The sequence below is a fragment of the Saccostrea echinata genome, unplaced genomic scaffold (assembly GCF_033153115.1).
Source record: "Saccostrea echinata isolate AGI-Se365-2 ecotype Australia unplaced genomic scaffold, CSIRO_AGI_Sech_v1 ptg000012l, whole genome shotgun sequence".
Lineage (NCBI taxonomy): Eukaryota > Metazoa > Mollusca > Bivalvia > Ostreida > Ostreidae > Saccostrea > Saccostrea echinata.
Genome location: NW_026889761.1, coordinates 22,603,391 through 22,626,500, shown reverse-complemented (window position 1 = coordinate 22,626,500; position 23,110 = coordinate 22,603,391). Strand labels below are relative to the sequence as shown.

General features: G+C 34.0%; 1 protein-coding gene and 1 pseudogene across 1 annotated transcript in view; one reads left to right on the top strand and one right to left on the bottom strand.

The window, feature by feature from the left end:
* LOC133185146 (snaclec coagulation factor IX/factor X-binding protein subunit A-like) overlaps window positions 1-20,275 on the bottom strand; it is a 36,548-nt gene extending 16,273 nt beyond the window's left edge. The window contains exons 1-3 of the mRNA XM_061320204.1: window positions 20,131-20,275; window positions 17,318-17,397; window positions 16,936-17,023 (exon numbers count right to left, since the gene is read on the bottom strand). Coding sequence (XP_061176188.1) covers window positions 16,936-17,023; window positions 17,318-17,397; window positions 20,131-20,275 — 313 coding nt within the window. The remainder of the gene's footprint in view (window positions 1-16,935; window positions 17,024-17,317; window positions 17,398-20,130) is intronic.
* Window positions 20,276-20,961: 686 nt separating this feature from the next.
* LOC133185145 (uncharacterized) lies at window positions 20,962-22,599 on the top strand (annotated as a pseudogene).
* The last annotated feature ends 511 nt before the right edge of the window (window positions 22,600-23,110 follow it).

Genomic DNA, 23,110 nt, shown 5'->3' with positions numbered 1-23,110 from the left:
AGCCTGGGCCTGGGAAGGGGGAAAAGGGGAAGGAGTTATGTCTGCATGGTCTTAAATGTTGAAAACTCCTAAAATTTGTGAATATTAACCCGGCCGTTTCCCACTTGTCATCATTATTTACTGATCTTCTGACAACATACATGTGTCTTTATTAAATCAATAGATCATGGACCTTTTTGGTTATATGCCTAGCTCTCCCTTGAATCAGGAATGGTGATATAAATATTTTAAGAATGATTAAGAATTAAAACAGGTCTTGTACAATCTCTTAAAACTGATTAAGCTCTGTAATTGAATTAGCTATACTGGTATAGCTTGGTTTTGCTATTCAAAACACTTTTATTTAGCTATTTAATCATACTTTTTTTTAATGTACATTTTTATTAAAATATAGATAAAATTTGCACTATGTTGATATGGGTATAAATTTTAAATTTTCAGCTTTGAGTTTTCTGAAAACAATGCATGGATGAAAATTGCTTTTCAAAAATTGTCTCCTGAGAATTTGCTATCACAGATATATATATTTTGCATGGGGCTATCTCTCTCTCTCTCTCTCTCTCTCTCTCTCTAACATCTACTTGAGTCATATTAAAGTGAAATTATAAGACAATTTTTTTAATTTATGACTTTTTAGGATTTTACACTAATTCATACTGCAGCAAGAATGTTATCCCTCCCAGAAAAAAATAAGTTTACTCACTATCTTGTCTTTGATCTACAGTGTATATCTATAATTACAAAAGGACACAGCCAGAAGTCTTTTAACGTGGTTTGTTACAAATTTCACTTGGAACTCCTATTATTTTGCTCAAGGTCAGTATTTTCAGTAGGCAGAAATGAACTTGATCAAATTATGCTTGAAAAGTACTCACTGTGAACAATCACCTGACTTGTTTAAGACAGGTAAACATACCCCTCAGGGTATAATTATCATACAAAGGCCTGTACAAAATTGAAGTCATAATTAAATCATCATTATCTTAGTCAAGATAAGAAGAAACACACTAGAAGTGTGATGAAATATTTAGAAACACAAAGAGTTTTATTTCTCATGCAAAATATTCTTTCTTGTGTAAAACATAACAATTGTTCAAATGAAGGACCAAACCTTCTTTTAAGGAAGGACAAAACCTTCTTTTAAGGGGAGATAAGAATGAGTGAAAATTTAATGCTATTTCAAAAATCTTCTGATGAAGAACCACTGGGCCAGAAAAGTTTAAAATTATGTGAAACTTCATTACTTAGTGTAGATTCAACTTTGTCCAAATCATGACCTTCAGGGGTAGGGTGCGGCCACAATAGGGGATCAAAGTTTTGTAAACACGGGAATGTACAGTAAAACACGCTTATAACAAAGTGCCTGGAACGGACGATTTTGCTTTGTTATAAGTGAAATTGCTTCTATCCATTAAGTTTACAATATATTTTAAAGTCACGGGGAATGAAAATCGCTTTGCTGTGTCAATTCGCTATAAGTATGCTTTACTGTGTAAGAAAAAAATTCCTTCTCAAGAACCACTAGGCAAGAAAAGTTGAATCTTATGTGAAAGTTTCATTAATAATGTAGAAACAAATTTGTTCTTTCAAAACTACTACTCCTAAGGTTTGATGCAACAAGTAGACTATACTAGTCTACATACTGTTTTTGTCAGTTTTCTTCTTCAATCAAATTTTGTCCGAGCCTTAACTTGACAACCCTTTGACATTAAGACTTCAAACTTGACACATGAAGAGGTGGTATGGAATTGGGGTTGAGGCCACCCCACTCTTTTTTTTCCTTGACCTTTCGATAAGGTCAAGGTCAATCTTTACCTAAAAATATAGTCCAGGCTATACTAGTAATCTGAGAACCCTTTGACATTAGGATTTCAAATTTGTAACATAGAAAAGAGACGGTTACAAAAGATGCACTGCACTAAAATGTTGACCATGACTCCTTTCTTTATTCAAGGTCAAATTGAGAAAAACACCTCCAAACCATAACTTAAGAACCTTTTGACATTAAAACTTCAATCTTGGAACATGGAGAGGTCGTATGGAGAAAGGGTGCATGCAAACAAAATTTTTTACCTTGTTTTTATGCCCCGCCATGAATATGGCCGGTGCATATAGTGTTTGTCATGTCCGTCTTCTGTCCTTTCATCCTTCCATCCTTCTGTCTGTCTTTCCATCATGCTTTGCATTTAGCTCTGTTCAAAGCTCAGTTTCAAAGAAACTATCGAAGATATCTTTATCAATCTTCATATGCTGATAGATATTGATGAGAGCTATGTAACTGCATCAACATTTTTTGACCTTGACCTTTCCTTTGACCTTGACCTCACTTTTCTTAAATTAGTGTTTAGCTCAGTTTTAAAGATACCACTCAAGATAGTGTAATTAAACTTCATACGTTGATACATACTGATGTAAGCTATTCACCTGCATCAACTTTTTTTGACCTTGACCTTTTTTTTGACCTTGACCTCACTTTTCTTAAATTAGTGTTTAGCTCAGTTTTTATAAAATCGTTTAAGATATTTTTATCAAACTTCATATGTTGATACATACTGATGAGAGCTATTCAACTGAATCAATATTTTTTGACATTGACCTTTCCTTTGATCTTGACCTCACTTTTCTTAAATTAGTGTTTAGCTCAGTTTTAAAGATACCATTCAAGAAAGTGTAATCAAACTTCATATGTTGCATACTGATGTACGCTATTCAACTGAATCAACATTTTTTGACATTGACCTTTCCTTTGACCTTGACCTCACTTTTCTTAAATTAGTGTTTACCTCAGTTTTAATGAAATCATTCAAGATATTTTAATCAAACTTCATATGCTGATACATACTAATGATAACTATTCAACTGCATCCATATTTTTTGACCTTGACCTTTCCTCTGACCTTGACCCCATTTTTCTTAAATTTGTGTCAAAATTCATATGCTGATACATATTGATGTGAACTATTCAACTGCATCAATATTTTTTGCCCTTGAACTTTCCTTTGACATTTACTTCATTTATTTTAAATTAGTGTTTAGCTTAGTTTCAAATAAACCATTCACAATATTTTCATCAAACTTAATATGCTGATACGTATTTGTGAGAACTATTCAAATGCATCAAAAATGTTGGACTTTTAACTTTCCTGTGACCTTGACCTCACTTTTCTTAAATTTGCATTTTGCTTAATTTTAAAGAAACCATTTCAGATATATTTATGTAAGCTTATGCACTTATACATAATTTGGTGAGAGTTTATCATCTATATCAAGTATATACATACTTTTTAGATTTCAATTTCAATTTTAAAGAAACTATTCAAGATATTCTCATCAAATTTCATACACTAATACAAATTTTCATGTTGCATTACTAATAAACCCTCGGCGGGGCTTTCATGTCCTATGGACATATTTCTAGTTGTATAAAAAACCATCATTTTTTTAAACCCCCATTTGACCCCAATGGTGAAAATGAAAATTACGAAACCTTATTGCACAACTACAGGACACCACCAACCATCTTCCAAAAGATGATTAGGCTGCTGTGTAAAATGTAGGAGGAGTTCTGGGAACCACTGGGTCTTTTTGTATAAAAAAAAAAAACCATCATTTTTTGACCTCCATTTGACCCTCAGGGTGCAAAATGAAAATTCTGAAACCTTATTGCACATCTACAGGATAATACCAATCGTCATCCAGCTCACTGGGGGCGCCAGAGAAACTAAAAACTTCATAAATGGGAATATACATTTAATTTGATCGCCAAAATATGGCGGAAATGTTGCCGACTCGGTGTTAAACAATAATCTTAATCAGTCATAATCAATCCAAAAGATGATTAGGCTGTTGTGTAAAATGTAAGAGGAGTTCTGGGAACCCAGGCTTTTTGCATAGAAAACCTCATTTTTCGACCCCCATATGACCCCCAGGGTGAAAATGAAAATTCCGAAACCTTACTGCACATCTACAGGACACCACTAACCATCTCCCAAAAGATGATTAGGCTACTGTGTAAAATGTAAGAGGAGTTCAGGGAACCAGGGGCTTTCTAAAAAAAAAAAAAAACAAAACGTTATTTTTCGAACCCCATTTGACCCCTAGGGTGAAAATGAAAATTCCAAAACCTTACCGCACATCTACAGGACACCACCAAACATCTCCCAAAAGATGATTAGGCTACTCTGTAAAATGTCAGAGGAGTTCAGGGAACCAGGGGCTTTTTTTCCTGAAAAACGTCATTTTTCGACCCCCATTTGACCCCCAGGGTGAAAATGAAAATTCCGAAACCTTATTGCACATCTACAGGACACCACTTACCATCTCCCAAAAGATGATTAGGCTACTGTGTAAAATGTAAGAGAAGTTCAGGGAACCAGGGGCTCTTTGCATTAAAAACATCATTTTTCGACCCCCATTTGACCCCAAGGTGAAAATGAAAATTCCGAAACCTTACTGCACATCTACAGGACACCACTAACCATCTCCCATAAGATGATTAGGCTACTGTGTAAAATGTAGGAGGAGTTCAGGTAACCAGGGGCATTTTTCATTAAAAAAAACGTCATTTTTCGACCCCCATTTGACCCCCAGGGTGAAAATAAAATTCCAAAACCTTACTGCACATCTACATGACACCTTCAAACGTCTCCCAAAAGATGATTAGGCTACTGTGTAAAATGTAAGAGGAGATCAGGGAACCAGGGGCTCTTTGCATAAAAAATGTCATTTTTCGACCCCCATTTGACCCCCAGGGTGAAAATGAAAATTCCGAAACCTTACTGCACATCTACATGACACCACCAAACATCTCCCAAAAGATGAGTAGGCTACTGTGTAAAATGTAAGAGGAGTTCAGGGAACCAGGGGCTTTTTGCATAAAAAACGTCATTTTTCGACCCCCATTTGACCCTTAGGGTGAAAATGAAAATTCCGAAACCTTACTGCCATCTACATGACACCACCAACCATCTCCCAAAAGATGATTAGGCTACTGTGTAAAATGTAAGAGGAGTTCAGGGAACCAGGGGCATTTTTCATAAAAAACGTCATTTTTCAACCCCATTTGACCCCTAGGGTGAAAATGAAAATTCCGAAACCTTACTGCACATCTACATGACAACACCAAACATCTCCCAAAAGATGAGTAGGCTACTGTGTAAAATGTAAGAGGAGTTCAGGGAACCAGGGGCTTTTGCATAAAAAACGTCATTTTTCGACCCCCATTTGACCCCTAGGGTGAAAATGAAAATTCCGAAACCTTACTGCACATCTACAGGACACCTCAACCATCTCCCAAAATTAAAGATGATTAGGCTTCTGTGTAAATTGTAAGAGGAGTTCAGGGAACCAGGGGCTTTTTTCTTTAGAAAGTGCGGGTATAATTATTTCTGTCCACATTGTTTTTGTTCAATGTACAATATGCCTAAACAAGATTCTATTTTATTTCATTAGTTCTTCAGCAATAGCATTTTGATGACATCTGAGATACTGTTTTCATGACATCACGAAAACTCGTTTCTGTCCACATTTTTTTGTATAGTGTACAATATGCCTAAATAAGATTCTTTTTTATTTCATTATTTCTATAACAATAGCATTTTGTTGACATCTGAGATACGCAGCACTGTTAAGGCGTACTTCGAAGAAATCAACAGAATATAAACGTGTATAAATACATCCTTTTTTAAAATGAATTTAATTTTGTAAAGGTACTATATTATCTTATGACTTTAACATTCTTTGAAATAACATTGTATACCTCGCTCTGTACTAAATTTGGTTTGGTCACGATATTTGATAGTCACGTGATAAATGCATGTAATGTGTACTGTATGTAGGTCACAAACAAATTTCAATATCGCAAGGGCATACCCTAGTTAAAATTAAAAATCAAAGTAATAGATTGTTTCTACATAACTTGTAGTTTATGGAAAGTGCTGCTGCTTTAAATAGAATTCGCATTTTATTAGTTTAAATTTCATGTTATCTTGCTTATGTCGAAATATGTGTGACCTTTACAAAGTATTTTATGTATTTATTAAGTTATGCTATCGATTTCAGGAAAGCAGCAGCACTTTTCAAGTTAAGGAATATGTCCATTATATGTATTCAAAAAGTGGTCAAGATCTATGAAGTGTATGCCCTTGCGAAAAGGCGATTTAATGAGGCACCTCGGCGTGAAACATGCACACCCTGTAGACAAAAACACGGTAGAATTAATTCAATACATTCTCTCGATAGTTTTTAAATAATGACACTAAACAAATGTTTCAGATTTGTATTAATGGTCTACCTAAGATTTTCATATAATATTCTGTTTAATAATAAAATGCATTTTTCACTGTGAAAAAATTACTTGATCCGCCTCTCACTGCACATAAAATGCGTCAAACTTTACCATGATGACGTCATGTCGACAAGTGCATTGCGATCAGTGACTTGTTTATATTTTGCTGTGTGGGATTTAACTAGCGACAAAAATGAATGCAGTGGTAAGTTTTGATGTAGTTCATTACTCTTGTGCAGTTTAGATTCGCAAATTATTTCATTTTCTGTTATTGTGAGGAATTGCTATATTTGTGTGATGTCACAGTAAACTTTTCCCGTATAAATTAGGCCCCGCCCCCTTTATGCAGCCTTAACAGAGCTGCGTACTGTTTTTGTATGTCACATACACCGCAGCTTTGTTGAGGGCTTATTTCTTTGACGATGCCTGTATTGTCAGAAAAGATGCATGTTATATCAGTACGAATCATGAAAAATGAGATTTGGAACCAACCTTTAAATAATTTTATCATATGTATTTCCCAAATGTTATATCTCCCTATCAAGAGAAATCTTATGATACTTGTTTAATCTCTACTTTGATGCTATGCATATCCAATGTTATATATAAGGTTAACACTTTTAATGAAGGTAAGTATTCCAAGACTGGATCATCTCAACGATTTAGTACAAGTAAGAGAACAAAATCAATGTATGTCACATTAAAATCATCCTAACATACTTTTGGTAATGTATTTTAAATTTTCATGTATATATCCCGTGGGGAACCCCTTCGTTTTAAATGTGTTATTATTGTACATATCCTTCACTGAACCTCAATTCACTGGACCTTAAAACCCACCAGTCCGTGCCAGTTAGTTTGGACGCGGCAGTCCAGAGAGGAGGACGCCTCTATCTCCTCTTATATCTTTGTTTTTTACATATATGTACCCTTGTGATTCATGGCAGTGCTTGCTCTGGTGTGATATTATTTTTAGCAGTGTAATGGTCCAGCTTTTCTGAGGTAAAGCTTATATTTATAATTCTATTTTAGTTATTTCCTATATATTATTCATTTGTCCTAAAACATCCAGTCACCGCATTTCTCATCATTTTTAGCATGTGTGTTTCCTTTAATTTGATTTCTATCTATAGTAACACGTATTTAAATATTTCAAAGCACGGTGTACAATTTCTGTCAAAATTGTTGTCCGTAAAGTAGCAATTCGCAATATTGCATTTGCATTTGTGTAAGAGTTATATGTATAATTTAAACAACTCATGTGTGTGTAATTGAGTCTTATCTAAGACGTGTCCATTATCTATAAATCTGATAATGAGTGTAATGTGTATTTGTGTAAAGCCACTAGAGCTTGTAAGTAAAACTTGTATGTATATGTTGGAGCAGGTTCCATCCATATGTCAGAGTTTTTGTACAACAGTGAGGCCACCCAGTGCCTAAAGTCCGCCCATGGCGTGTAGTAGATAGGCCAGCCTGCTTTGGAACCTAGAGCCCATCGTCCAGCCTGTGAGGTGGAAAAGCCAGCGGCGAGACGGGAAATTACGACAAACAACAACAATGACATTTGTATGTAGTATCATCATTAATTAAACATGTAAATTGTAAACAAAAGCATTTGAGTTGTATTTTAATTAGTTAAAAGATAAATCCGCTCGACAATCTGTGACAATGTATGATGCCTTCACTTTTCTAAGTGCATTCAAATCCTCATAGAAGTCATTCTGTATACAATTTCCTTTTTTTTTTTGGTGTACCGTATATCGATGTTAGATTCTATCCTCAATCCTATGTTACTCAAGAATTGCGTTAGCTGACATATGATATATCCTTCCTTATGTAACACATAAACTAGCTCAGGAGATAGCTTATATTTACGAAGAAACCTCTTTTGCCAGAAGAAGATGCATGTAATATCAGTTTGTTTCGTCATAAAGTAAGGCAATGTAAGAATTTCTAAAATCTGTCCAATTTACTTCAACATTTCCAATTTTCAGTGACATTCCCTTTCATGCCATCACGATAACTATGTCATATATGTATAAAGTTTACTTTGATGCTCTGTGCAATCAAAGTTGTACTAAAAAAATAATGTAGGTAAGTATTCCATAACTGGATCATCTTAATTCAAAAGTAACAGTAAGTAACAATACCAAGATGTGATTTGTACACATTTCTAAAGGCAGACAAAAACTGCATAGAAGAATTTCTATCGACAAATTTCTTTGTTTAATGTTCAATATATATCAGATTGATACATGAAAAGAAAACAATTTCATCTGTAGGACAATTTTTATCTACATGTGTCTTTATGTTCTAATGTCGGAGAACGTATTGCACAAGTGAAAAATCTATATCTTTTGTTCTTCACATGTATCACGTGCGAAATGCTAGAGTACATAATTGTCAACACAGGATTATGAACTGTACGATATATATCCTTATATGCATGACATGAATTGTAAGTAATGACAGTGATAGAAATGGTATTTCGATGTCCATATTTCCGAAGAAATGGTAATGTAATGTATTCCTTTAAAATGTAATTAGCCTGAAGTTTGACGTGCAGAATATGTACTTTTCGGCTATGCATAACCAATGTTATATTTCATACTAATTATTAAATTGAATGTAAGTATACCTACTTTTGAGCATCTCGATGCCTGAGTAACAGTTAGTAAGCAATTGCAAGAAATGGTGCATACATATAAAAGCAACATAGAATTATTTCTGTCCACATTGCTTTTGTTCAATGTACAATATGCCTACTTAAGATTCTATTTCATTTCATTAGTTCTTCAGCAATAGCATTTTGTTGACATCTGAGATACTGTTTCCGCAGCTTTGTTGAGGGCCTATATCTATGAAGTTACCTCTATTGTCAGTAAAGATGCATGTTCTATCAGTACGAATCATGCAAAATGAAATTTGGAACCAACCTTTAAATAATTTTAATATATGTATTTCCTAAATGTCATATCTTGCTATCAAGAGAAAGCTAATGGTATACTCGTTTAATCTCTACTTTGATGCTATCGTATCAAATGTTATATATCAGGTTAACAATTTTAATGAAGGTAAGTATTCCAAGACTGGATCATCTCAACGATTTAGTACAAGTAAGAGAGCAAAATCAATGTATGATGCCTTCACTTTTCTAAGTGCATTCAAAACCTCATAGAAGTCATTCTGTCTACAATTTCCTTTTTTGGTACCGTTCACGGTAGCTCAGTCGGTAGAGCGCTCGCTCGGTGATCGGGAGGTCGTGAGTTCGAATGTCGGCCGCGACAGACCTAAGTCGATAAAAAATAGGTAGCAACTGTTCCTTCGCCATGCGCTCGGCACTTTGAAGTGAAAGTTGCGGGTCCTTCGGATGAGACCTTGAAAACCGAGGCCCCGTGTCACGGCAGGCGTTGGCACGATAAAGATCCCTCACTGCTCAATGGCCCTGAGTGCCGAGTAAAGGTCAAAATTTGAAGCCCTTCACCGGTATATGGTGACGTCTCTATATGAGTGAAAATTCTCGAATGGGACGTAAAACAATATACAATCAATCAATCAATCAATCCTTTTTTGGTGTACAGTTTATCGATTTTACGCAGCACAGTTAAGCTACAAAAAGGGAGCGGAGTTTTATTTGTACGGGAAAAATTAACTATGAGATCACACAAAACCAATAATTCTTAAAAATACCATAAAATGAAATGATTTGCTATTTTAAGCTGTAGGAGACCATCACACTACCTCAAAACTTACTACAACATGCTGTTTTGTCGTTAGTTAAATCTCACATATCAAGGTATAAAATGGTCACTGATCGTAATGCACTTGTCGATGTGACGTCATTTCGAAAAACTTGACGCAGTTTGTATGTAGTAAGAGGCGAATCAAGTAATATTTTCTCAACGAAAAATGTATTCTATAATTAAATAAAAAAATATTTACAGATATTTCGTAGGCCATTAACTTGGATTCAATGTCTTCTTTATGATTTTATTTATATATATTCCGTACATTTCCTATTTCATTGATACTAGCGTATATTAGTATGCAAGTACATCGAAGGGTAATGTAAGGGTCTTAATAAATCGATCTAGTGCAAGGGCATATCCTCAATAGATCATAGTAAGCTTTTACAAATAAACTCCAGAAGTATTAAGGTATCTGAAAAGTGCTGCGATCCTGATGAAATCTTGAAAATAATTTAATTATATCTATATTTAATGCCGTTGACCAGCAAAATATACAGCATGCCGTCATACAAATACGATTTTAATAATGTTATTGGTTTGGTAAAATTTTGTGATTTTAAATTTTCTAAACGTTCTTTGGGGTTTTTAAGTATCCAAATCTGATATACATCACTTATCGAATATATTGTTGTACAGTACTCTTGAAGTTTCTCCTTCACTGCTGTTAAAATTTTAGCGAGGGAGTAAAGAAAGAGGCTGCCTGACTGACTTTTTTCATAATAATTGTTAGGCCATTATTTACACACTGATTTGTCGACGGATTTTTCCGTTATTTCCCGATCATGACAAGGAGCACACGGCGGGTGTGACCGGTCGGCAGGGGATGCTCACTCCTCCATGGCACCTGATCCCACATCTAAAGTCTTATTTTGTAATGTTTAATGGACTTCTGAGCTCGAATTCTGTTCGTTATCTCCGCGTATTTCATACATTTATTCAGAGAAAATGAATTTAATTTTAATATTTTTTAACAGCATTAGTTTTGTTGAATGAGAATTGTGGTGTTTGCACTTGTTCAATCGGGTCTCTGCTGAGTTCGGCCAAAGCGACATTGCTTACACCAGCTGTTTGTCACGTGACAGGTTTGAAATAAGATCATATATGTACAACAACAAAAAAGTTCAACGATAAACGGGTATTTTTCTTCTATAAAATTTATTCTGTTTTCTTTGAGACAAATTCAAACATGAAAAGTACTGGGAGCAACCTCCTCATGTTTGGAAATTATGCAAAATCTAGCCGACTTTCTATAAACTCTAGACATAGATGTAATACGCATTGGAATAATGTTACATTACGGAATAAATAAAGAATGTACAACCAGCTCTCAGCACTTTTCAGAATAGTAGGAATAATAGCTACAATTGTTTAAAAAGTCAGAATTCATAGTGAAGCGGATATCGTTAAACTTTTGATATTTTCGAGGGGCTAGACCTGTCATTCTAGCACGTTAATGTACAATTGTACTTCTCACGGCTATATATAAAGTCTTTACATTATCAATTTAGCTTGACAATAAAATGTGGATTAACATATTTCAGAATATGTTTAATTTTAATCAGATTAACTTGACGTCATAATAGCTTTCCTGCACCTCTGAATAGGCTGACGTAAATATGGAAGTCCTTAACCTAGCTGCGATTGCAACCTTGTATCATTTTAAATCTAAAAAAAAAATATAAAAAATAAACTGATATCAAGTGCACTAAAAATGTTCTCAAATTTCCTATAACTTCTATAGAAGCAGGTTAAATGGGAAAACTTTAAAGGGGCTCATGGGCTACAACGCTCACCTGAGACACTTTGGCCGTGTTGTTTTGCATAAGATTTTTTCCCAATGAAAACATGTATTTGTATGTAAAAATGATCGCCTTCTGTAACGCCGTGATTATCTATTCTATTAGAGGATGCACTTTAATTGTTTCATCATGACTTCGCTGTTTTTTAGAAGATGAGTTTTGAAGATTTTTACCTATGAAATCCCAATTTTGGACCGATCTTATCCCTGAAGAACATGATCTAATCAATTTACAATCTAGACTACCTCAGTAAGTTTCCAAAGTTTCATTTTTTCTGGTCCAGTGGTTCTTGAAGAGAAAATTCTAAAATATTTTTCTTATATATTTCAATGTAAAGCTTTGATTCCCTTTTGTGTCCCACCCTACCCTCGGGAACCACAATCTGAACAATTTACAATATACATTATCTTAGGAAGCTTCCACATAACTTTCTTTTTCTGGTCCTGTGGTTTTTGAGAAGAAAAGATTTTTCTTATATATTTCAATATTAAACTTTTATCCCCTTTTGTGGTGTCATGATCTGAACAATTTACAATCTACATTACCCCAGGAGAAAATCTTTTCTGGTATAGTAGTTCTTCAGAAGAAGAGTAATATATAATTAAATATTTTCATCATAAAACTTCCCAATGGTGGCCCCACTCTAACCCCGGGGACCATGATCTGAACAATTTAGAATCAACACTATTTTAGGAAGCTTTCATCTTACTTTCTTTATATCTAGCCCAGTGGTTCTGGAAAAAGATTTTTCCTAAATATTTCAATGGTAAAATTTGATTCAAATTTGAGGCCCAACCCTACCCTAGGGGGGTCATAATTTGAACAATTTAAATATACACTACCTAAGGTACCCTCTACATAAGTGTAAGCTTTTTTTGTCCGGTGGTTCTTGAGAAAATGATTTTTTAATGAACTACCTTATGTTTACCTTTCCTTGATTATCTCACCTTGTGATTATCTCACCTGGAAAGAGGCTTGGTCCTTCATTTCAACAACATAAGACCCCCTTGCCCAAGGATGTTCTGTACAATCTTTGCCCAGTGGTTTTACAAGGAGTTGAAAAGTTTACAGACGGAGGGACAGACAGACGGACACCAGACAACGAGTGATCAGAAAAGCTCTCTCGAGCTTTCATCTCAGGTGATCTAAAATGTGGAACTGTGGAAATGTGGAATGAGGAAAAAAAACAAAACTGTTATATCTATAGATAATTATTACTACTGAAGACAAAACAGTAACATCCTAATATATAGTCGTTTACACCGATCCTGGACACAACGTATTCTCCCCAAAGTATTGCGAGCAACGCTACAGTGCTGCTATCCTACAAGTTGACAATCCTATCCTATCGTGAATCCTGCATCCACAATCCTATCCTGTGATTTCAGTCTAATCCTATCTATCCTATCCTGCTACTTTCAGTTTTTTAATATTTAAGAGTAATTTCACAAAACGAAAAAAAAAATGACGACCATATAAAAATCAGTTATAATTATATACTTCATTTATTTAATATGTTTTAATCGAGGAAAAATAATCGAGATCGACATCCATTAATTCCCGACACCCCGCTAGACTGGCTTGCCTGTCTGATATGCGCGATATTTTCTTTTTTTTCTTTCGAACGATAGAGACAGGCAATACCAGTCAATGTCCGAACTCTTCGTTGTTTACATGCGAATATTCTTCCGGTGATTGTTCACGGTTAAATCGTACGCCATGTTACTCGAAGTTAATGCTTCGAAGTTAATAATTAATGTGTGTTAAGAAAAAAAATGTTTTTTTTTTCTATTGTATTTTATAGATATTTCTTTTGTAAACGTTTCAAATCATATTCCTTTTTTGTAATTAATTCTGAAATATGAATCAACCTTTACTCGAATCTGATTGGCTGTAGGATACAGGATAGGATGGGATTAACTACTATATATTTCTATCGTGAATTCTCAATCCTGAATCCTATCCAATCCCATCCCATGTCAACTTGTGGGATAGCAGCACTGTATCTGTCTGACTCCCTCTATGCGTGCGTGTGTGTTTCTGTGTTTGCGTTTTTGTCAATCTCTCTCTCTCTCTCTCTCTCTCTCTCTCTCTCTCTCTCTCTCTCTCCACGACCCTAGTAAATATTCATCAAAACAATATATCAACGACAATATGTCGCACATACTACCGTTCATTATACAGGAGGAAAATAATGTTTTTGTCGTCGGCGACAATATGCACCGATGGACGACAATATGTACAGTTAGGGTATGTACATAGTGTTGCCGACGACAATATGTACCGTCACAGGGTTCCCTAAATTTTGGCCCTTTTAAAATAAGTGATTTAAGGTTCTCATTATTAACTATGTTGCGTCACCAATAATGACGTGTCCAGCAGGAATATAGTTGTAGGGTGGTGAAGAACATGAAACTTTGGAGGATTTTGTTTAAGATGTTCGATATCTAGGCACTGTAGAGTTTTTTGTAATTAAAAAGTTTGGAAGCAATAGTCTGTGTATATTTGTAAGAAATACAAAGTGTGGACTTCAACTTGAAATATTGTGGAAACAAGACTGGACCCTTTTGTGATTAAGAATATTACTTATATTAACTGCGTCAATTCCTTTATAGGTATATAGATATATTGAAGTTAAAGGAACAAACGGGTTGTTTAAGTAGTATTTTCTTCGTGAAACATGGCGGCTTAAAAAACAATATGATATTCAATATCCATAATCACAGATCCGAGCCTGTATTCTGATATCGAAGGATCCGAATATGGACTGTGTCGAGTAGATTATTTAAACCTTTCAAAGAGACAGATTAAAGTTTGGTGCAAATGTGATGAAGACCTAATTGTTTATTTACATAGGGTATTAGTGAATCAAAGGAGACATCGTGTATAATAGGTTTATTGTAACACCGATATCCATGACTCCGCCTATGGCTTTGTGTATTGTAAAGAAGTCCCATCACATTGTTACACTGTGGACATTAAAGATTCCCAACAGTATCCACATTGTCATTGCTGCCATACGAAGAGGCCGTGCCTAGATTTCTAAGGTTTTTAAATCTTAATTTTCTTTAATTATAATTTTAATCATTTTGTTTTTTAAGGGGACGACCATTTGATTCTGGGATGAGGTGGTGCATTTTGGAAATAAAATAATATTGTGTATAATTTGGAAATAAATAATCTGTCCTCGAAAATATTAAAAATATATAATCTGTCCTCGACTGGAAAGAAAATAAATAAACTGTCGTTGCCCACTATCATTATTATTATTATTATCATCATTGCTTCTCAAACTTTTTTCAGAGAGGAAGAAAATAAATAATCTGTCCTTGAATGACATGAAAATAAATTATCTGACTCAAAATTCTGGGATGGGGGTGGTATATTTTGGAAATAAATAATCTGTGTCTAATTTGGAAATTAATTAATCTGTCCTCGAAAATATTAAAAATATATCTGTCCTCGACTGGCAAGAAAATAAATAATATTATTATTAATTTTTTTTAACTTTTCAAACTTTTTTCAGAGAAGAAGAAAATAAATAATCTGTCCTTGAATGAATTGAAAATGAATAATCTGGCTCGAAAATGTTTGCCTCCCCCCCCCTTTTAGAATCAAATGGTCGTCCCCTAATGCAAAACAAAGATTTTTTTTAAAGTAGTGCAAAATGTTAAAGCATGTTAATTACAGTATTGTCAGTTTTCTATTTTTATAAAAACAAAATAGATTAATGATTAAATTTTACGAGAAATTATTAAAATCAATCTTTAACGATTTCAAAAAAACAAAAAAAAAGCAAACAAAAACAAACAAACAAACAAAAAAAAAAAAAACAAAACAAAACAAAACAAAAAAAAAACAAAAACAAAAACAAAAAAAACAAAACATAACAAAAAAAAAAAAAAAAAAACAAAACAAAAAAAAAAAAAAAAAAAAATTATTGTCATTGGATAACTTGACGTAGCTACATTTTAAAGAAAGTGTATAGGTGGATTATAATTTCCTATGACAATAATCAAGCGATGTTCATATCACTTTTCGTGATAAGCTTTTGCGGAGATTAATTTAATAAACATGATTTAGATCTCTTTTACCTTACTTCATGAAGTAAGAAATTAATATTTTAAAATATGTCAAAGGCCTTTCTTCTTTTATTCTCTTCATAATAAAAAGAATAAAATACCGCATAGAACAAACCTAATCATATACAATGTACTGATCAAGTAAATGGGTTAAAACATTTTATTATGGACTAAAGACGAAAATCATTATACATTAGAGACAAGAACGTTGCAGTTTTCTCCCTTAACAGCATTTAACTCTGGGTTTAACTTAGGTGCTGTTTGTATCACCGACTTTGGTGCTGTTGAAAATATATATATCATCGTTTTTTTTAAATCTCTCCGAATTTCCCTTCGTTTTCTCTTTAATTCGTTCTATCCCTCTGTCCTCTATCATAATAAATCATAAATCGCACAAAAATTTTATTATTTTCTTTAAAGTGAGCAACTGCACCCAAGTCGGGTTGATATCCTACTCCGGACCTAAGTTGGTAATCGTATATATATATATATATATATATATATATATATATATATATATATATATATATATATATATATATATATATTCATAATGGAATAATCTTTAAAAATCTTGGGGAAAAAAACCCCAGAATTTTCTTTGAACTCAGAAGTATTAGTAATTTTCAGAATATTTCTGTTTGATGATTTAGTTAGATTTTATTAACAAATAAATATAGGAAGGCACCTGCTGTAAAATTAGAGCACACATTCAGATTTTTTTTTTCGCAATAACAGAATGGTATCTTTGAAAAGGTTTAAAACAATGATTTTTTTTGAAAATATTTTGATTTAATGAAAGCATGCTACTCTTATTGTTTCTTTCCCAGATTTTTGATTTATATACAGAGTACACGGTAGAAAAATAAGTGAAGACAGTTTATACTCGGAACAGAAAGAGATAATTAGAATCCCCTTGGAACATTTTTCTTTTCGTTATACATTTTGAAACAATATTTGAAAGATTTTTTTACTAGATGTAAATTGAACAATTTAATTTAAATGTGTATGCAACTAACCTTTCAAAAGAAACGTTCTGGCCAGCCAATCAGATTCCTCCTTACTCTCTATTTCTACCAGGTGAGCATATCTGGACTCGCACCACAACTAAAATAAAATCATTTTGATTTAATTTTTCTCAATGACTCAAACCGTATGTAAGCATTATTAATTATATACACGTGGATTGAATATCCAAAATGGAATGTATATGGCAATGATGACGTTATGATTTAAATATTACTTTCCTTAACAATATGTTTATAAACGTAGCTTCAATTCTAAGTTTTACTGTTATAAGAAACTGTTATACACATTTAACTTTTGTAGAGTTTCGCTACAATGATAGGCTTTGACAAAATACTACAAAATATAAAAAAGAAATGTGTATTCATATATTACTTTAGCTTCAGTCCATGTGGCTTTCATCTGATTATGAAAGTAGCAATGATTCCTATACTCCAGCCACTGCGAGCCACAACCTATTTATATTACACCCATACTTATCAATGTGAAATATTGGTATGAAAAATCATCAGATAAGAAAGTACATTTAGATGAAAGACAATCAGCGATGTTACATTTAGCTTTCAGTGTGATATGAAAAATAATCTACAAACTGATCAGAAGCAGATATCACAATTTATATAAATTTGAAAGTACTGCAAACGTAAATAAATCAGAACACTCAAAATTAAGAGCTTTCTTCATCGCTAACTGCTTAGCCTGATCATAAATTAACATAGTTGCAGCAAAGCTTCTATATGTTTTCGTTTTGATCATACATTAGACAATATTGCCACAGCAAAATCACAGAAAATTGATTTACACTTTTTCCAAACTTATTTATGCTGTATTTGATGAATATCTAAAAAAAATGAGATATTAAAATGTCGAAAATGATAAATGAATACAATATTTACTGAAATAATATACTGATGCCTGAAAATTATGCACACACTTTTGAAATTTTTTTTTTTAATTTTCTCTTTTGCTTGGGTTCATTATGTTTGCATTTATTAAATGATTATCATAGAAAAAACCTGACACCATATGTGAGGCTTTTTACCATAAAAAAAAGATAGGAAGGCCAGCCAGTATTCATCTGAAGGGTATTCCTATGGAGAGGCTTGTAAAAATTTCAAGTAATTATAAGATTTTTGTTTCTTCTAATTAAATAATACACTATAAGATTGAAAAATATATGAAAAAAAGTATTATGTAGGTTGACACGACATTCAATAGTCACCATACGACAGCTACAATACTGTATCGCAAATTTATGGCAATCGGAAATGAGGTGGACCGGATACAGATGCCAAAGCGAAAGATGATTACTAGGCGATATGATAGACATATCGCTCCATATCATTTTATAAACGGGGATACCACAGCTGTTGCAACCTTACTGATCTTCAACCGTGACCAATGTACAAACGGTACACAGTCAGCTTCGGAAAATTGATTTTTGTCTTGTGTTTTAAAAACCACATCGTCCGGAAATTCCACTTCATGGGCAAGATGGCCTAAAAGGAGAGTTACTCTTTACGATTTGGAAAATGTTGTATTTACTGAGGAGAATATTTAGCAGTGCGTTTTTAATTTTGTGAAGTGTATATTAACGTATACTTTACGTGTACTTAACGGACAAGAAGCAGCGGAAAGGGCGCTTAAATATTGTTACTTCTAAAATAAGTAGGCTCACAGTTTGTCGAACATGTAAATGTATTACGTAAAATATGTAAATAACGAACAGCGATCAATCTTATCAATTCAGTAAACAAAACGAATCGTGAACAAGGCAAAAACCCCTAAATCCCTGGAAATAAACCGCGGTAGGATCAGTTGTCGAGGAGGAGAAAGCATCCTCTGATGATTGACCGGCTACATTGGCTGTGAGCCCTATGTATTGTTCTGGTATATGGAGTTCTCCCTAGTCAAATTTAGTACAAAAGCAACGACCTAAGAAATGGAAACAAACATGTCGGACAATTTACAGTAAAACTTGTCTAAACACATACACAATGGCATGGAAGGTACCAACGAAGGGTAGCGCATACATGATTCGATATCGAAGCGATATCATCGATATCGAAGATATCGACACTACAGGAAAAGGATAGTATTCAAGTAATTCAAATCTTAAAAAAACCATAATAGCATAATCCATTGAACAATCATGATTCGATATCGATATGATATCGTGGATATTCGTAATAAGGAAATCTTCGTAAACAGAAAGTATTCTAATATAAAGTATAAAGAAATTCTAGTATAAAGAAATCTTGGACATAAAATTAGTCGTACTGAAATCCTGCTTTAGAGTGTCAAATCGGTAGGAAGACGTAAATACCATATGCAGGTGATGCTGGAATATTACTACATAAATAAGAGAAGTCGACGATAGAAAAACTGAAGTCATCTCGATTGTCATACAGTTATTAGTTGGTTAAGTTTTGAGATTTTAGATGTTTCTTTGGGGATCTTTTAGATTCCACATTTGTTTTACACCACTCTAATTAAATGCATTTGCACAATAGGTCTAAAGTTTCTCCTTCACTACAGTTTTTATTTTGGCGAGGAATAAAGATGGCAGCTTAATTGAACATTTCCTTGCTTGTAATTATTTTTAAGAAGCTTTAGAATTCAGTATAGATACGGTAAATCAAACTCACTTCACTGTCTGGAATGTTAAAAGTATTCAAAACTGAAAGGTGATTTTGAAGAATTGCATCTTTTGAAATTGAACTCTGAGTAGAGATTGGATTACCAGATGTGGAAATAAAAGCTAGTTCTTCTAAAATGCAGTTGAAATAATAAACCTTACAAAGTTACAAGCTTTGTAGGCTGAAACCAAAACATATTTTTCATGTAGTCTCTCAAAGGTAATTCTTTTATCACTTCCAGTCTACTGAAGACGGAAGAATAGATAGTTCGCATTTTGCCCTTGAATTTTATATTAAGATTCTTTAATATATATCTAAAATGTTTACCTTAAGTAGCAATACATTTTAAAAGAAAAAGAATAATCCTTACGACATTTGCAACGTGGTCTTTTTCATCTTTTTATAGATTTCTCCAAAACAATTTGATTTGAAAGGCAGCGTGTTGAAATATGAGAATATAGTCCTTTTTGTATTTATAGGTAGGTAATTACCTCATTTAAGAAAATGTAAAATATCATTTATATATCATTTATATAATGTGTTTCTTACCTTTCTCTGTTTTCTGGTAGTACATTATTCCTTCCTCAGAATCTGTCAAGAAGTTTTGCTGAGTCTGCATGTGTAGGTAGCATATTTTATCTTTCTCGTTGTACCCAAATAACATGCATTTGTCGTGACACATATTGCGCCCCATGTTAATCGAGAACTTGCCAAAACCTGGTAAATGATGCGGTTAACCTTACTGTCTGTGTCTGCCTCGGGTTCGGCTACATAGAATTGCGAAAAAGAAGGTTCTGTCTCAACACAAAGATATAAAATTATAATCTTTTCCATTAGACTGATAAAAACAGAAATGAAAAACATGCTACTTTATCCAGTTTTTTTTTTTTTTTTACGAAATTACAAAGGAAGTAGATAGTGATAGTCGTAGTATGAATTCAATGATCCACAACTGTTTTAAAGTTATCCCTTGCAAGTTAATAGCGGGACTGAAAATCCAGGCACAGAAATAAGTATTATTTAGAGTACGAGTTTCTTATTGTATGAGAGATACAGGGCGGGGCTTAAGGCGAGAGCGCTAGCTGGAGCCGCGCCCCGCCCTGTATCTCTCATACAATAAGAAACGAGTATTCTAAATGACTTGTGACATGACAGTTCGATTATTTTTAGATTTTGAAGATTCTGTATCTGTGTAATTTTACAGCAAATCAAATTTTGTAATGATAACTAATTTGAATAAAGTATAAAAAGTTAAAGGTTAAGTTGACGAAGTGACCAATCAATAAACAATGCATTTTGCGCTAGCGCGAATTGTGCTTATGAGAATCATTTAGACGGTGATGCAATGGAAGGTCAGACGGATATGGATGTATATACGTAATGGATATCGATATTCTTGCTGCGTGGGACAATGATATAGGCGATATTACACTATCTCAAATATGCGAAACTTTAGAGAATGAGCATTTGAAGGAATATGTGATTTATCGCTGAATCTGAAAGAAGAAAATGCAATTGCGAATAATTATGGCGCTTTTGATGTAACGTTAGGTATGGACACTAACCCTATCGTCAAATTCGAGATACAGGATGAAGAAAAATCTACGCGCTTTAGGACGCCGGTAACAGACGAAGAGCTAAACAAACTCGTGTCCGACCAGGAGAATGCGAACACAAAAAGCAATACGAAATGGGCAATGAATGAATTCGAGGAATGGCGAGAGAACAGGGATGAAAACATTCCTGAACTTCACGTTATGGACTCCAAAGAAATGGGTTACTGGCTTGAAAGGTTCGTGGTAGAAATGAGAAAAAAGGACGGGACGGAGTACCCACCGAAATCAATTTATCTGATATTATGTGGACTGTTAAGGCACCTACGAGACAAAGGAATATATGACAAAAATTTTTTGGATGAGAAAAATACAGAATTCGCTGGATTTCGGAAGATTGCTGATGCACAAATGAGAAATCTCATTGATAAAGGACATGGCTGTGACATAAAATGTGCAGACCCGATACTTCCGGAACAGGAAGAGAAACTGTGGGAGAAGGGAGTCTTTGGACAAGAGAACAGAGAACAATTGCAGTTGACAATGTTTTTTTGGGGGCTCAGAGGATGTGACGAGCACTATAGTTTGACAGCTGAACAATTTTTCACCGGCGCTGACGAGTATGGAAAATATATTAAGTTCGTGGGACGATCTTCCAAGACTTATAAAGGAGGATTAGGCCAGTCGAATGTTCAGAACAAAAACATCAAACACTACTCTGATCCAGGTATGTTAAAATCTTTCTCTCTCTCTCTCTCTCTATTTATGGCCGTTTTGTTCAATACATTTCCAATTTGAAATAACAGCGAAAAATTGTGTCCTAATATGGTGCTAGAACTATGTGTTATGTTTGTTTATCAACTGTAAACCCCTCTTCTCTCTCTCCATTGTTGGTTGAATTTGTGTTTCAAATGAAAACTAGTTTTTTGTTTACTTATATAGGAGAAAGATGCATAATCGATTTCTTCGATGCGTATCTAAAGGCAATTGGAGGGGGACCGTTCTATCGGCGCCCACTGCCACCACTGGGAGATGTAAAAATTCGTTATTCTCACCAAAACGTCGGCATAAACAAACTTAAAAATTTCATGAAGGTGATAGCAGAAAAAGGTGACTTGTCTGGAAATTTCACAAATCATAGCGGAAAACGCACATGTGCAACTCAAATGTACATCGCGGGAGTCCCTGAGCAAGAAATTATGAAAAGGCCGGACATCGATCCGATGCAGTGCGAAAGTACAAAGATTGCAGCTCGGGAATGCTAAAAAAAGTGTCACAAGTTCTAGATCCGCCACGTAAATCTGAGATGAGGCCATTGGAAACCGAAAATGATGACCCGCCTTCCAAGCACTTCCATGGTGATTTACAGTTAGGTGTCGACAAACCCTTGTGCAATGAAACCAGGAACGAATCCGCAATGCGTGAACCATTCAAGGAGTTAAGTTCTATGCCGGCATTGTTTAATATGTGCAATTTTACTTTTTCTATGAAGTGATATTTGTCAACAGTATAAAGAAAATGTTTACTATTTTTCTCTGTTTCTATTTGAGTTTTTATTTTGTAACGAGATAAAAATCTAGTCATTCTGTTTGTTAATTTCTAAAAATAAATTTGATTTACCCTGATACCCTGAGTGTTCTCTATTTTAGTTATTGTACAGTTGGGGTCATTTGCATAAGGACCGCCCACTAAAAACTGCTCTGTAATTTAGTTATTGTACAGTGAACTTCAAAGGAAAACATTACCGGTCATGTCACAATAGTATTTGGATCTGAGCCTGCATATCTACATTCCACTACATATTCATTCAGTAAAAGTGTCGTTGCCAACTGCCGAGTCAAACATGCCGCGATTGTGACGACTAAAGATATCGATTCTACATATATTTTCAAAATTATTTATTTTCATGACTGCACGCGCAATGCTGACATTCTTAAAGGGTGCTTTTTTTTGTTTTTAAATTATTTAAGGTGTGA